General features: G+C 39.0%; 1 protein-coding gene across 3 annotated transcripts in view; it reads left to right on the top strand.

Annotated features, from left to right (window-relative positions):
- The window catches only part of LOC107712205 (mitogen-activated protein kinase-binding protein 1-like), a 28,209-nt gene extending 15,081 nt beyond the window's left edge, over positions 1–13,128 (top strand). Inside the window, exons 12-28 of one of the 3 annotated variants that reach the window (XM_016517365.1) lie at positions 220–311; positions 383–508; positions 614–687; positions 829–950; positions 1,038–1,113; positions 3,362–3,473; positions 4,429–4,492; positions 4,568–4,678; positions 4,768–4,889; positions 6,704–6,738; positions 7,644–7,829; positions 8,505–8,745; positions 9,539–9,670; positions 9,775–9,990; positions 11,066–11,521; positions 12,664–12,749; positions 12,849–13,128. In XM_016517365.1, coding sequence (XP_016372851.1) covers positions 220–311; positions 383–508; positions 614–687; positions 829–950; positions 1,038–1,113; positions 3,362–3,473; positions 4,429–4,492; positions 4,568–4,678; positions 4,768–4,889; positions 6,704–6,738; positions 7,644–7,829; positions 8,505–8,745; positions 9,539–9,670; positions 9,775–9,990; positions 11,066–11,521; positions 12,664–12,749; positions 12,849–13,064 — 2,467 coding nt within the window. In that variant the 3' untranslated portion in view covers positions 13,065–13,128. Of the gene's footprint in view, positions 1–219; positions 312–382; positions 509–613; positions 688–828; positions 951–1,037; positions 1,114–3,361; positions 3,474–4,428; positions 4,493–4,567; positions 4,679–4,767; positions 4,890–6,703; positions 6,739–7,643; positions 7,830–8,504; positions 8,746–9,538; positions 9,671–9,774; positions 9,991–11,065; positions 11,615–12,663; positions 12,750–12,848 lie in introns of all 3 variants that reach the window. The other 2 variants (XM_016517364.1, XM_016517366.1) reach the window with 2 other exon arrangements.
- The last annotated feature ends 6 nt before the right edge of the window (positions 13,129–13,134 follow it).

Raw genomic sequence — 13,134 nt, 5'->3', positions numbered from 1 at the left:
TTTAATTTATTTATGTATTTTTACTTATATTTTTTCATATTTCTTATTATTTTATAAATGTATTTATTATATTTTATTTGTATTTATTTTTATGTATGATTTTTTATATATATATATATATATTCTAAGTATCTTATATTATAAGTTGAAATGTTTTGATGAGTAAGTGTTCCAGTGTTTGAGAGGTTTCTGATGATGATGATGATGATGTGGTGACAGGATTCATGATCTGACGTGTATGAAGGAGCTGGTGAAGGCTGAGGTCCATGACTCTGAGATCTTATGTCTGGAATACTCCAAACCTCCGTCAGGTGTGTGTGAGTGTGTGTGTGTGTGTGTGTGTGTGAGACCGTGACTGTGACAGTGAATGTGTGTTGGACAGGTGTGAATCTGCTGGCCACTGCGAGTCGAGATCGTCTGATCCATGTACTGGACACTGAGGAAGACTACGGTCTGCTGCAGACTCTGGACGAGCACTCGTCCTCCATCACGTCTGTCCGCTTCGCTGGTCAGAGCTCATTGTTCCCTGTTATTATGATATAATATACACAAGCAGACGTGCGGTGGGTGTTGATCTCTGTGATCTTGTGATTGTCCATGATGTTTGGATCAGCCGCTGGTGACGGGACGCTGCGGATCATCAGCTGTGGAGCGGATAAGAGCATTTACATCCACACCGCTCACAGGGTGAGTCCCGAGAAAAACCACCAGAACCTCCGATCGAATCCAGAGTTTCTCTGATGCTCTGTTAAACTGAGTGCGTGTGTGTTCATGTAACAAAACTCTTTTCATGGCTTTAGTTAATGGTACTAACCCTGGTTTGTTTAGACGGTCCGAGGAGCTGAATTCAAGCGGACTCATCATGTGGTTCGTAAAGCGACTCCTAATGACATGGATGTGGATCCCACCTGCAAGTACGCTGCCGTGGGCAGTCAGGACCGCAGCATCCGGTGAGGAGATACGGGTGTTGGTTTGAGACTGTGATGGCTTGAGTTGAGATGGTTTGATGATGTTGGTGTGTGTCTGTGGTTCTCTAGAGTGATCAACATCAGCAGCGGCAAACAGAAGAGATCCTTCAGCGGCTCTCAGACTGAAGACGGCAGTTTGCTGAAGGTCCGATCACTGACACACAGCTCAACCAGCGCTCACCGTGATTCAAACAAACACCCGACGTGTAGAAGCCGTTCACACAAAGAACAATAACTATAATGATAACTATATCAGCGTCCACACATCAGTCTGTTTATTATAAGCACTTGCTGCAGTTTTAAATACACAAGCTCTTTAAAATAAGATGGATTCTGATTGGATTTTAATGTTTCTTTCTGAAAGTGATTCCAAGGATATTTTTCTTCTGTGTTGTTATCGTTATAGTTGTGTGCACTTACTATTCTCTTAGTGATTATTAAACGTGAACTGCCTTTTTATTTTTATTTTGTACTGTTCTCTGAGGTCCACTTATAATGTTATCAAGATTTTTTTCATCAAAAAACATCTCTGAAAAAAAGCTCTGTTTGAGTAGGCGTGGCGGATTGTAGACTCTGAAGTAAACGCCCACTGCTGTGATTGGCTAACAGCTGTGTATGATTAGGTGCGTTCGACTTCATGCGGCGCCGCGCAAACCGATCGGCGGCTGACTTGAAGCAGTGCATGCCGGTTAGAAATTTTGTCTGACTTGAACCGGCGCCAACGCCACGTCACTGTCACGTGTGGCATCAAAGTACCGCGAGAGCGTTTCGAGAGCAGCCGGCTGACTCAGCTGGCGCAGCTTTTTCAGAGCGACTGCAGGAGCGTTGATGACGACACAGCCATTTCACGATTGGCCAGATTCACCGCATCTGTAGAATCGGTGGGTGGAGCTAAACAGGCAGTTTTGTAGAATCAGTGGGTGGGGCTAAACAGGCGGCGCTGTAGAATCGGTGGGCGGGGCTAAACAGGCGGCTCTGTAGAATCGGTGGGTGGGGCTAAACAGGCGGCTCTGTAGAATCGGTGGGCGGGGCTAAACAGGTGGTGACGTCGAAGCAGGCTTTGATCATCTTCTGTGGAGGCGGGGTTTAGCCACACTATTACGCCATAAAGAGGCACATTCCACAAACTGTCGTTTTGGCAGATTGGCTTCAGTATAATCTGTTTTTAGACTAACAAGAATGTTTTGATTTCTGAAACTTACAGGATGTTTTTATGGTACAATGACCTCTTAAATGTCAAAAGATCAAGGGAATTTTGATTACTCCGTTCATGACCCCTTTAAAATTTTATGGTTAAAGTTATTGTCAACATTATTGTTTTTGGTGTGAATGAGACTTAAAGAGTAAGTTCACAGATTTTCAACCAGCTTTGTATCGTTACAATGTTGGTAGTATCAGGGATATTATCGTTAACTAAAACTAAAAACATTAACGTTTTCATTACTTGAAATAAAATGAACATTAACTAAAATAAAAAGTATATATTAAAAACTTTTTCAGCTAGTTTCAGAGGCAACATTTCTCATTTTCATTGAAGTTTGTTTAAAAAATGTGTAAAATGCTTTAAATGTCAAGAAAATCATTATATACATGTAACAAATTATAACTGGGTAGTATATATAAATGGACAATATGAATCAGTGTTATTTTAGTATCATTGAGATACTATTATAGTTTTTGTTAATATTTTGAATTAGATTTTATTTGTATATTTTCCGCTTTCATGTTAATTTTAGTAAAAAATTTAGTAATTTTGTTGTGATTGTCATTTTTATTGGTTTTTGTTGTTTTTAAATATGTCTAACATAGTTTATTCATTGTTATTTCAGTGTTAATTATTTTGGGACATCAAGTTAAACTACATGGAAAAAGAGAAATGTTGTCTGTTCACGGTGTGTGTGTGTGTTCACTACTCACTGCTGTGTGTGTGCACTTTGATGGGTAAAATGCAGAGCACAAATTCCAAGTATGGAACACCATACTTGGCTACATGTCCCTTTCAATTTCATAAGTTAAAGTTTTTTGTATATTTTATTTCATTTAACATTTATTTCAAGTAGCATTTTTTATGGTTTAGTTTTAGTCAACTATGATAACCCTGCTGTGAACTCTTTCTCTGTGTTAAAACTACTGATCAAACTTCCACTGCCCACAGACAGACTAATGGGCGGGGCCAAAATCAAAAGTGCATTATGGGTAGTGTGGTTTTGGTAAACTTTGTGGGATCGCCACGCCACAGCCCTTTCTCAGTTTTTTTTCTCATCATGTTGCACCTATTTAAAAAAAATAATAATTTATTGAAAGCCAGCAGTGAATCACTTCATTCAGTCATGAATCTGTCTGGTTCTACGGTTTGTGTTTTGTCAGTGAAGTGAAGTTTGTGGTTTCTGCAGGTTCAGATTGATCCGTCGGGTCTGTTTGTGGCCTCCAGCTGCTCTGATAAGAACATCAATCTGATCGACTTCCAGACCGGAGAGAGTCTGGCCACTGTGTTTGGACACTCGGGTAACATGGTGCTTCTTCTGTCTTCCTCAGTGTGTGTGATGATGATGATGGTGGTGATTGTGACTGATGATGGTCATTGTGGCTGATATGTAGGGATATGCCGGTATCAATTTTTCATGTTGCGATTAATTGCTAATGCTTTTATCACGGTATGCGGTATTATCACGATATTGGGATTGTTTTTAAAAAGTGCTGTCATAATACAGTATAACAGGTTTAATAACTTTTTTCTTATAACAAAAATAACTGAACATTTAAATGCAATAAAGCAATACAGAAAACGCATTACCGAATACCGGCACAAGTCTACTGTGATGGTGGTGATTGTGACTGATGATGGTAATTGTGACTGTGATGGTGGTGATTGTGACATGGTGATTGTGACTGATGGTGGTCATTGTGGCTGATGATGGTAATTGTGACTGATGGTGGTGATTGTGACTGTGATGATGGTAGTGATTGTGACTGATGATGGTCATTGTGGCTGATGATGGTGATTGTGACTGTGATGTAGGGATATGCCGGTATCAATTTTTCATGTTGCGATTAATTGCTAATGCTTTTATCACGGTATACGATTATCACGGTATTATCACGATATTTAAATTTAGTTTTAAAAAAGTGCTGTCATAATACAGTATAACAGGTTTAATAACTTTTTTCTTATAACAAAAATAACTGAACATTTAAATGCAATAAAGCAATACAGAAATATAAGGGTTTACTCTTAGTTTTTTCTGTAATTTAATTACAGTTACTTCTGATGTAATTACATTAAATACTGTATAGAACAAATTGTGACTGTGATGGTGGTGATGGCGACTGATGGTAGTTGTGACTGATTGTGGTGATTGTGACTGTGATGATGGTAGTGATTGTGACTGATGATGATGGTGGTGACTGTGATTTATGGTGATTCGGGCCATGATTGTGACTGTGTTGTTCCTGTTGGCAGAGAACATCACGGCTCTGAGGTTCAGCAGTGACTGCAGGCGTCTGCTCTCGTCTTCAGCTGACAGGTTTGACTCCAGCTGTTCTTCTGTTCAGCTCCTGTCATGCTGTGAATCTCACTGACCGCATCTGTTGTGTTTCAGCTGTATCTTTGTGTGGCAGCTCGCTCCTGAACTCACTATCAGTATGAGAGAGAGACTGTCTGCGATCAGACGCCGTGACAGGGCATCGAGCGTCAGGAACAATCCCTTCAGGTACAGGAGAGTTTGACATCCGCATCATGTGCATTTGACTGATTAAAGCCTGTTTAGTTTGATTATAAATGAGTTTGTGTCTGTTTCAGACGTTCTTCTGTGACTGGATTCACACTGCACAGATCCACATCCATCATGACCTGCTCATCTGAGAGCGAACGAGAGGAAGAGGAAGATGATGATGAAGACATGAAGACAGCTGAAGAGACGGGTCAGAACACACACACCTTTACTCTAAATAAGGACTTCTGTTGTTTTATATACAGCTACATATGAATACTATAACCTAACAGTAACACAAAACTTTCCACATGTTCAGTTTTTTTTTTTTTGGAATATAATATATAAATGAGGATGCACACAAAGACAGTTCAGATCTAGCTGACTTCTGGATACAAATTTGCCCCCCAAAATATGGTTCAGTAGATACAAACCAGAATTTTTATAGGAAAATAAAACAGAAACCATTAAAAATGTTACTTGTAATAAAATAAATAATAACTTAAATGTTACTTCAGCTAGTTTCCAATGCAACATTGCTCATTTTCATTTACTTCAACTTGATGTACTAAAATAACTAAAACTGAAATAAAAAATAAATTAAAACTATATAGACATACTTAAATTTTTTTTAAAGAAACCGGAGAATATAAAAGTTAAAACATAATTCCAAGTACTAATTAAAATTATAATACAATTTCCGTTTTTATCAATTATATTAAACTGACTTACAAAACTTAGTTTAACTTGATGTACAAAAAAAACCAAACAATTAATTAAAACGGAAATGAAATGTAAAACTATACATGCATTAAAAAGCTAATAAAAATGAGAAAAACACAAAATAAAATTACTGAAACTTTAACCAAAATTAAAATGAAAACTAAATATACTATTATAGATTTCAGGTTTTAAATAATTTTTTTTTTTGTATCAATGCTACACACACACACAGACACTCATATTGGTATATATGAATACTATAACCTAACAGTAACACAAAACTTTCCACATGTTCAGTTTTTTTTTTTTGGAATATAATATATAAATGAGGATGCACACAAAGACAGTTCAGATCTAGCTGACTTCTGGATACAAATTTGCCCCCCAAAATATGGTTCAGTAGATACAAACCAGAATTTTTATAGGAAAATAAAACAGAAACCATTAAAAATGTTACTTGTAATAAAATAAATAATAACTTAAATGTTACTTCAGCTAGTTTCCAATGCAACATTGCTCATTTTCATTTACTTCAACTTGATGTACTAAAATAACTAAAACTGAAATAAAAAATAAATTAAAACTATATAGACATACTTAAATTTTTTTTAAAGAAACCGGAGAATATAAAAGTTAAAACATAATTCCAAGTACTAATTAAAATTATAATACAATTTCCGTTTTTATCAATTATATTAAACTGACTTACAAAACTTAGTTTAACTTGATGTACAAAAAAAACCAAACAATTAATTAAAACGGAAATGAAATGTAAAACTATACATGCATTAAAAAGCTAATAAAAATGAGAAAAACACAAAATAAAATTACTGAAACTTTAACCAAAATTAAAATGAAAACTAAATATACTATTATAGATTTCAGGTTTTTAAATAATTTTTTTTTTTGTATCAATGCTACACACACACACAGACACTCATATTGGTATATGTGGTTTACGGGGACTCTCCATAGGCGTAATGGTTTTTCTACTGGACAAACTGTATTTTCTATCCTCTTACCCTAAACCTGCCCCTCACACAAAACTACAGGCATTTTTACATTCTCAAAAACACCGTTTACTATGTTTTCAAGCCATTTGGTTTACAGGGACACAGGAAATGTAAACCTCATAAACCATGTTAATATTGTAATATCCATGTCATTACACACATTTGTGTCCTCATAAACCATATATACCAGAACACACACACACACACACACACGTGTATCTCAACGCTTACAGAGGTTAATGTGATGTGGAATAACGTGTCTGATCCTGTCGTCTTCTCTCTTATAAAGGTGCATCTGATGAAACGCACTGGAATCCAGTGAAGGTCTGTATCTCACACTGGAGTCAGTCTTTAGCAGCTTGCTGTAAAGCTGCACGATCTGAAATGTGTTTTCATGAATGATTGAGCCATATGTGACCCTGCAGCACAAAAGCAGTGTTAAGTCGCTGGGGTATATTTGTAGCAATAGCCAACAATACATTGTATGGGTCAAAATTATAGATTTTTCTTTTATGCCAAAAATCATTAGGATATTAAGTAAAGATCATGTTCCATGAAGATATTTTGTAAATTTCCTACCGTAAATATATCAGAACTTAATGTTTGATTAGTAATATGCATTGCTAAGCACTTCATTTGAACAACTTTAAAGATGATTTTCTCAATATTTAGATTTTTTTGCACCCTCAGATTCCAGATTTTCAAATATTGTCCTATCCTAACAAACCATACATCAATGGAAAGCATATTTATTCAGTTTGAAAATGTTGAAAAATTTACACTTAAGACTGGTTTTGTGATCCAGGGTCACATATTAGGTTTGTTTGTTCTCATTGAACTTGAGAAATAAAGCCTGGTTTAGGCTCAAAACTGAACATTTCATCCAGGGTTTACCAAACTGTGCTTCATAATCATCATAATTCATAAAAATGGTAAATTTAAATAATTTAAAAATAAAACATTTACTAAAAAAAAAGAAACAAATATTTGTTTAGCTGCATGTCATGTGATCATTTACTGCCATCAGAGAACCATGAATGTGTTGGTAAATTATTGAAATATTACTTTAAAATCTCATGGCGACTTTCAGATCAAATGGGTTTGTTTTATGAAAACGTTTGGGAATCACTGACATACAGGAAAAATACAAGGTTTGTGAAAGTGACAACCGAAATGTGTGATGCAACCTGAAGCCACATGACACCAGCGTTTGACGTCGATGTCTGTAGGAGGCGTCTGTAGACTCGAGTGCGTCTGCGGTGGCGTGCCGTCCTCGCAGGCGCTGGTCCTGTCGTGTGGGATCGCTGGAGCTCATGGTGAAGTCCATGCTGGAGCTGCGGCAGCTCGATTCACTTTCTGAAGCTCCAGGCCAGAGCAGAAGCTGCGCTGATCGATGCAGCACCTCCAGCCTGCAGGTCACTATTACTTCAGCCCATTTCATTTCACTTAATAAGCATTTGAACTGCAGATATTTTATTGATATAATTATGTTGCACTCCATTTTGTTGTTATAATAATACTTTATGATAGATTTATTCAAATAAACATTAAATACTGAAGAACAGGTTCAGTAAAATATCATGAAAATGTAATATAGTGCATATATGCAGTGTTGGGGAGTAACTAGTTACATGTAACGGAATTACGTATTTTTGGCATAAAAGAGAAATGTATAATTTTGACCCATACAATGTATTGTTGGCTATTGCTACAAATATACCCCAGCGACTTAACACTGCTTTTGTGCTGCAGGGCATTGATCAAAATGCTCCTCTCTAGAGTTATTTTTTTCAGCTGACTTTCGATGTTACATGACATTATTGATCGCAAGTTGTTTTATTGACATCTTTCTGCGGTTGAATCACTGATTGATGGATTCCATGATTCATGATTGATTTCAGTGTTTCTTTTGATGTTCATTCATGTTTATTTGCTGCTGTAACTAGTAGTAAAGAGGAAGAGATGATCAGCCATCTGTCACCACACATCTGAATCGGTTATTAATGTTCAGCTGAATATTTTCGGTGCTGGTATTTAGTTGCGTCTCTAGTCCTCCAGGCTTCATTCGTGTGGTTCTCTGTGTTGTTCAGGATTGGACTCTCCGGCGTCCTCGATGGCTGGTTCCCGTCGGCGCTCCTGAACCTGAGGGTGTGGTTCTGTACCCGGATCACTGTCCCAGCACCAGCAGCCTGCCTGGACCGTCCTACCAGATACAGGCTCTGTCTGAGACCGCCGAACACGAGGAGAGAGCAGAAGAAGCCCAGAGTCCCGTCAGCGGAGCCTCCATGGGCTACGGCAGCGGAGGATCCAGTCCAGACCACCGACACCACGGTAAAACCTCACACACACGGGGGATTGGAGATAGCTAAAATTTAAAAATACATGTTTTAATTCAGCAGAATTAAAAACCTGAAAAATTACTTTTTTACTCTGAAGACTTTTTTTGAGTGTGAATGATCCTTTAATGAAAAACGTAACTTTTTTTTTTTTTTTTCACACTTGGGTTTTCGCTTTACAAGAATCAAAACAACTTGAGTTTTCATGTTCATGACTCATTCAATATGACTATGAAATAATTGTAATTTTGAGTATTAATACAAATATTAAGTAATATGTAATATTTCTATAGTACTGTAAAATAGAAAAATAATATTTACTAAATAATTATAGAAAATATACAATATAAATATATATATATATATATATATCTCGCAAACGCAGCGGCGGATCTCCACCAAATTCGAGGGTTCCTCGAGCTGAAGGAATCGCTGTTACGGAGATATGGCCGTTCAAAGTTTCAATGGTATTTCATGCACTTAAGCTTTAAAGCGTTTCATCCAGGTCGCCAGTAGCAAACAATGGAGCGCGCTCTGCTGGACAAACTACGTAATTACACCATTTACAAGCATTTTATCTGCGTTTTATGTTCTGAAAAAAATTTTTCATAACGGTGGCATATTCGCCGATACGATATATCTGCGACAGGCTCATATCGGCCGATAAAATCGGCAAAACGATATATCAGTCGGGCTCTAATCAGTTTCCAGGGAATGCATAAGTCACCAAATGCATGAATCCACCAGTAACCGCTCCGATGAAGAATCATGAGCTGTTTTTCTCTCAGATGTGGAGGCGCTGGGCTCTGATGAGGAATCCTGTGACGGTAGCACACGGCCGATCTGTGATTCTGAGAGCGTTCCGCATCAAGACGTCTGGAGGAGAAGCTCTGAGACGCTGACGGATGGCAACGATGCAGGTAAACTCGCTCTAGTTTTTCTTCTTCTTTTGTAAGTCACTTTGGATAAAAGCATCTGCTGAATGCATGAATGTAACACTTTTGAGTCTTTGATTTGTTCTCAGGGTCTCAGATGAGAGCTGAAGGTTTGCACAGCCAGAAGTCCTCTAGCAGATCCAGTGCGGCAGTGAAGCCCACGGTGAGCGGCGTCAGGCCCCTGATGGAGGACGCAGGAGAGCCCTATCGTCCAGCGCAGAGGAGCCACCCGTACCTGAGCCGCGTCAGCAGGACCTCAGCTGGACTCCAGAAGTCTGCTTCAGCACACAGTCTGAGCGCCGACCGTGAGTGTCTGATCTGATGAGGGCTGATCAGCAAAGGCTCTGGAATACATCACACTGATTCAGATCGTTTTAAAGAGCGTTCATCATTAGGTCAAGATTTTTGCGAAATAATAAATTAAATTTTTGGCTTATTTTTCGCCGCCTCCAGAACACTCTGAATGTACGGCACGAGTCACATGGGATCATTTTACCAGAGTTTTGCATTCTTTTTAAAAAAAGGTTTATTTAAGGCTTTAAATGCACAATATTGTCAAAATCTGACATTGTGACATTTTGTTTTTCTGCACTGCAAAAAATGAATATATTTTCCAGGACAACAAATCTAAAAATCAAGACACATTTACTGGAGATGCAAAATGACATAAGTCTTGTTTTCTGAAAAATATATGAAAATGAAGTGACTTTATGCTTATGACAAGAAAAAATATGTGGTAAGAAAAATAAACTGTTTAAAGGGAAATTTTTATTTTTCTGACCCTACTGGCAGACATTTGTTTAAGCATCAGGTCACTTAATTTGTATAATTTTTTTTTAGAAAATAAGATTTGTCTTTATTGTGTGTGTATATATTAAAATAAGAGTATTATTGAATAGAAATATTACAAAATAATTTGTACTAATACTATAATACTATAAAATAAAATAAAAATTAAAGTAAAATGTAATTTAGCATTTAATAAATAATTATAAAAAATATTCTTGATTGTCAAATGTAAAACAATTTTATTTTGGCCGCAAATAATTAATTAAATCAATGTACTGCAAGTTTCAGAGTAAAGCGAGGCACGCTTGCAGCTCATGATCCGGTGTTTCAGTCTCATATTCAGCATGTATATTTATTTAAAGACCACCTGCGCTTTGATAATCACAAGCCATATTGTGATAATGATTTTATGTGGATATTATTATTCATCATGCAGCCTTAACAGCAAAACATGCTAACTGTTCTGTGTTTGGCTGCACAGACGAGCACAGCAGACACATTCTGGGGACACCAGAGACTTATATTACATATTGTAAAAAGGGGCATAATATGTCTCCTTTAATGTATTAATGTATTTATTTTTCCCAGCAGGAAGGTCCCTGTCTCCGTCCCGTCTGCGGCGAGCGGCGCGTCCCGTCCTGCCTAAGCTCAGTCTGGAGAAGGTCGCCCCTCATCAGCCGTCCTCCCCTCAGCCGTGGGACAGTCCGACCCAGAGCCGTGTCCTCCGCTCCTACATGAGCCCCACCACCAGCTCCATGGCCAAAACCAGCCGCTCTGCGTCCATCGGTGACAGCCTGCATGTGGGCAGCAGCTCCTGCGAGAGTCTGGTGCTCCCCGCGCCGTCCCTCCTCACAAACACCGTCAGACCCCGCGTGTGTCAGCGCCTGAGCAGATCGGCTTCATCGCAGAACCTTCTCTCTGACCCGAGCGCTTCTTCATCCTCCTCCTCCTCCTCCTCCAGCACAGACCCCCAGCAGACGCTGTCTCACACGCCTCGAGCGGAGGTGAAGGCTTTCTCTGTGGCGTCTGATGCTCCTGATGATCAAGGTTTGCCTCGGCGACGCTCTTCCTCCGTCATGCTTCTTCCTCTCTGTTTCTCTCCCTTCTTCTCGCTCTCCTCCAGCCGTCTGTGTGTTTCGGGTGAGTTCACGCTGTGTTCATATTCTCTCAGTCATTCGTTACCGCTGGTTTTGTTTCTCCTGCTGTGTGATGGTTCTGATATCTAGACGTTTAGCAGCTGATGTCGTGCGGTCCGTCTTTCACAGACTGACGACGCTTCTCCACAGTTACTAACATCATAAATTAAGCAACGTTTTAAAAAATATATATTTTCATTTTTAAAAATGTAATGTACATTTATAACACACTACTTTGTTTTCTTACCTTGGTATTGAATAACATTAAGCTAGTTAACACTGCAGTGTGATGGTAAATTTGACATCTTTTTCTTTTTTGACCAACATATACAATCTCTCGATATTTTTTCCTCTTTTGGAATATCAGAAAAACACTATGGACGTTGTGTTTTTAAAACATAGTTTCTTCATCAGATTTGTAGAAATGTAGCATTGCATCACTGTCTCACTGCAAGTGAATGGGTGCCGTCAGAACGAGAGTCCAAACAGCTGATAAAAACATCACAATAATCCACAAGTAATCCACAGCACTCCAGTCCATCAGTTAACATCTGGAGAAGACAAAAGCTGAAACAAATCCAGAATTAAGACGTTTTTAACTAAAATATGAGTCCATAATCCATAATAACTCTTCCTCCAGTGAAAAAGTGTATCTGCTGTTGTCTCTCACATCAAAATCCAGCCACATATTTGTTTAGAGCTGTTTAAACGCTGCTTGATCTGTGCAGATTTCTCTCCTGATTCACACCAGAACACTTTCTCACTTCGGGAAGAGTTATTATGGATTATAGACTCTATGGTATTTTAGTTAAAAACGTCTTAATGCTGGATTTGTTTCAGCTTTTGTCTTCTCCAGATGTTAACTGATGGACTGGAGTGCTGTGGATTACTTGTGTTTTTATCAGCTGTTTGGACTCTCATTCTGACGGCACCCATTCACTGCAGAGCATCCATTGCTGAGCACATTTTATAGCAGCTTCAAATGCGTCTCATAAGTCTGTATTGGTGACGTTCTGATGGACTCTGTCATTGATCTGATGGTGATGTTCACAGACGCGTCGGTCGGGCTGGAGCTCTGCAGGCGGGCCGCAGCTGATCTGTGCAGCAGTGTGAGGACAGCGACGCGGCTCTACAGGACGGTGAGTGACTAGTGAACTTCAGCTCTGTAAGTCTGTCACTTCTGCAGCATGCTCACCGATGACACCGAGTCATTACTATATCTCTGTGTGGTGTTTCAGCTGATCTCCCATGATGCCGAGCGCAGTGCGGAGCAGCAGCAGATGCATCAGCTGATGTCAGACGCGCTGCTGCTCGTGCGATCGGAGCTGGATTCAGTGTCTGGATCGTCTGGAGCCCTGAGGATGGAGGAGGGAAAGGAGACGCTCGCATTACTGGAGCAATACTCACAACTGCTGCTGCGCTCGGTGGAGAGGAGACTCCATCAGGACGAGTAGAGCTGCAGATCCACGCACGTGTGTGTGTGTGTGTGTGTGTGTGTGAGAGAGAGAGAGAGTGTGTGTGTGT

The sequence above is a fragment of the Sinocyclocheilus rhinocerous genome, unplaced genomic scaffold (assembly GCF_001515625.1).
Source record: "Sinocyclocheilus rhinocerous isolate Xijiao unplaced genomic scaffold, SAMN03320098_v1.1 scaffold2764, whole genome shotgun sequence".
NCBI classification, from domain to species: domain Eukaryota; kingdom Metazoa; phylum Chordata; class Actinopteri; order Cypriniformes; family Cyprinidae; genus Sinocyclocheilus; species Sinocyclocheilus rhinocerous.
Note: the sequence above shows the minus strand (reverse complement) of the source record. Positions and strands in the feature narration are given on the sequence as shown.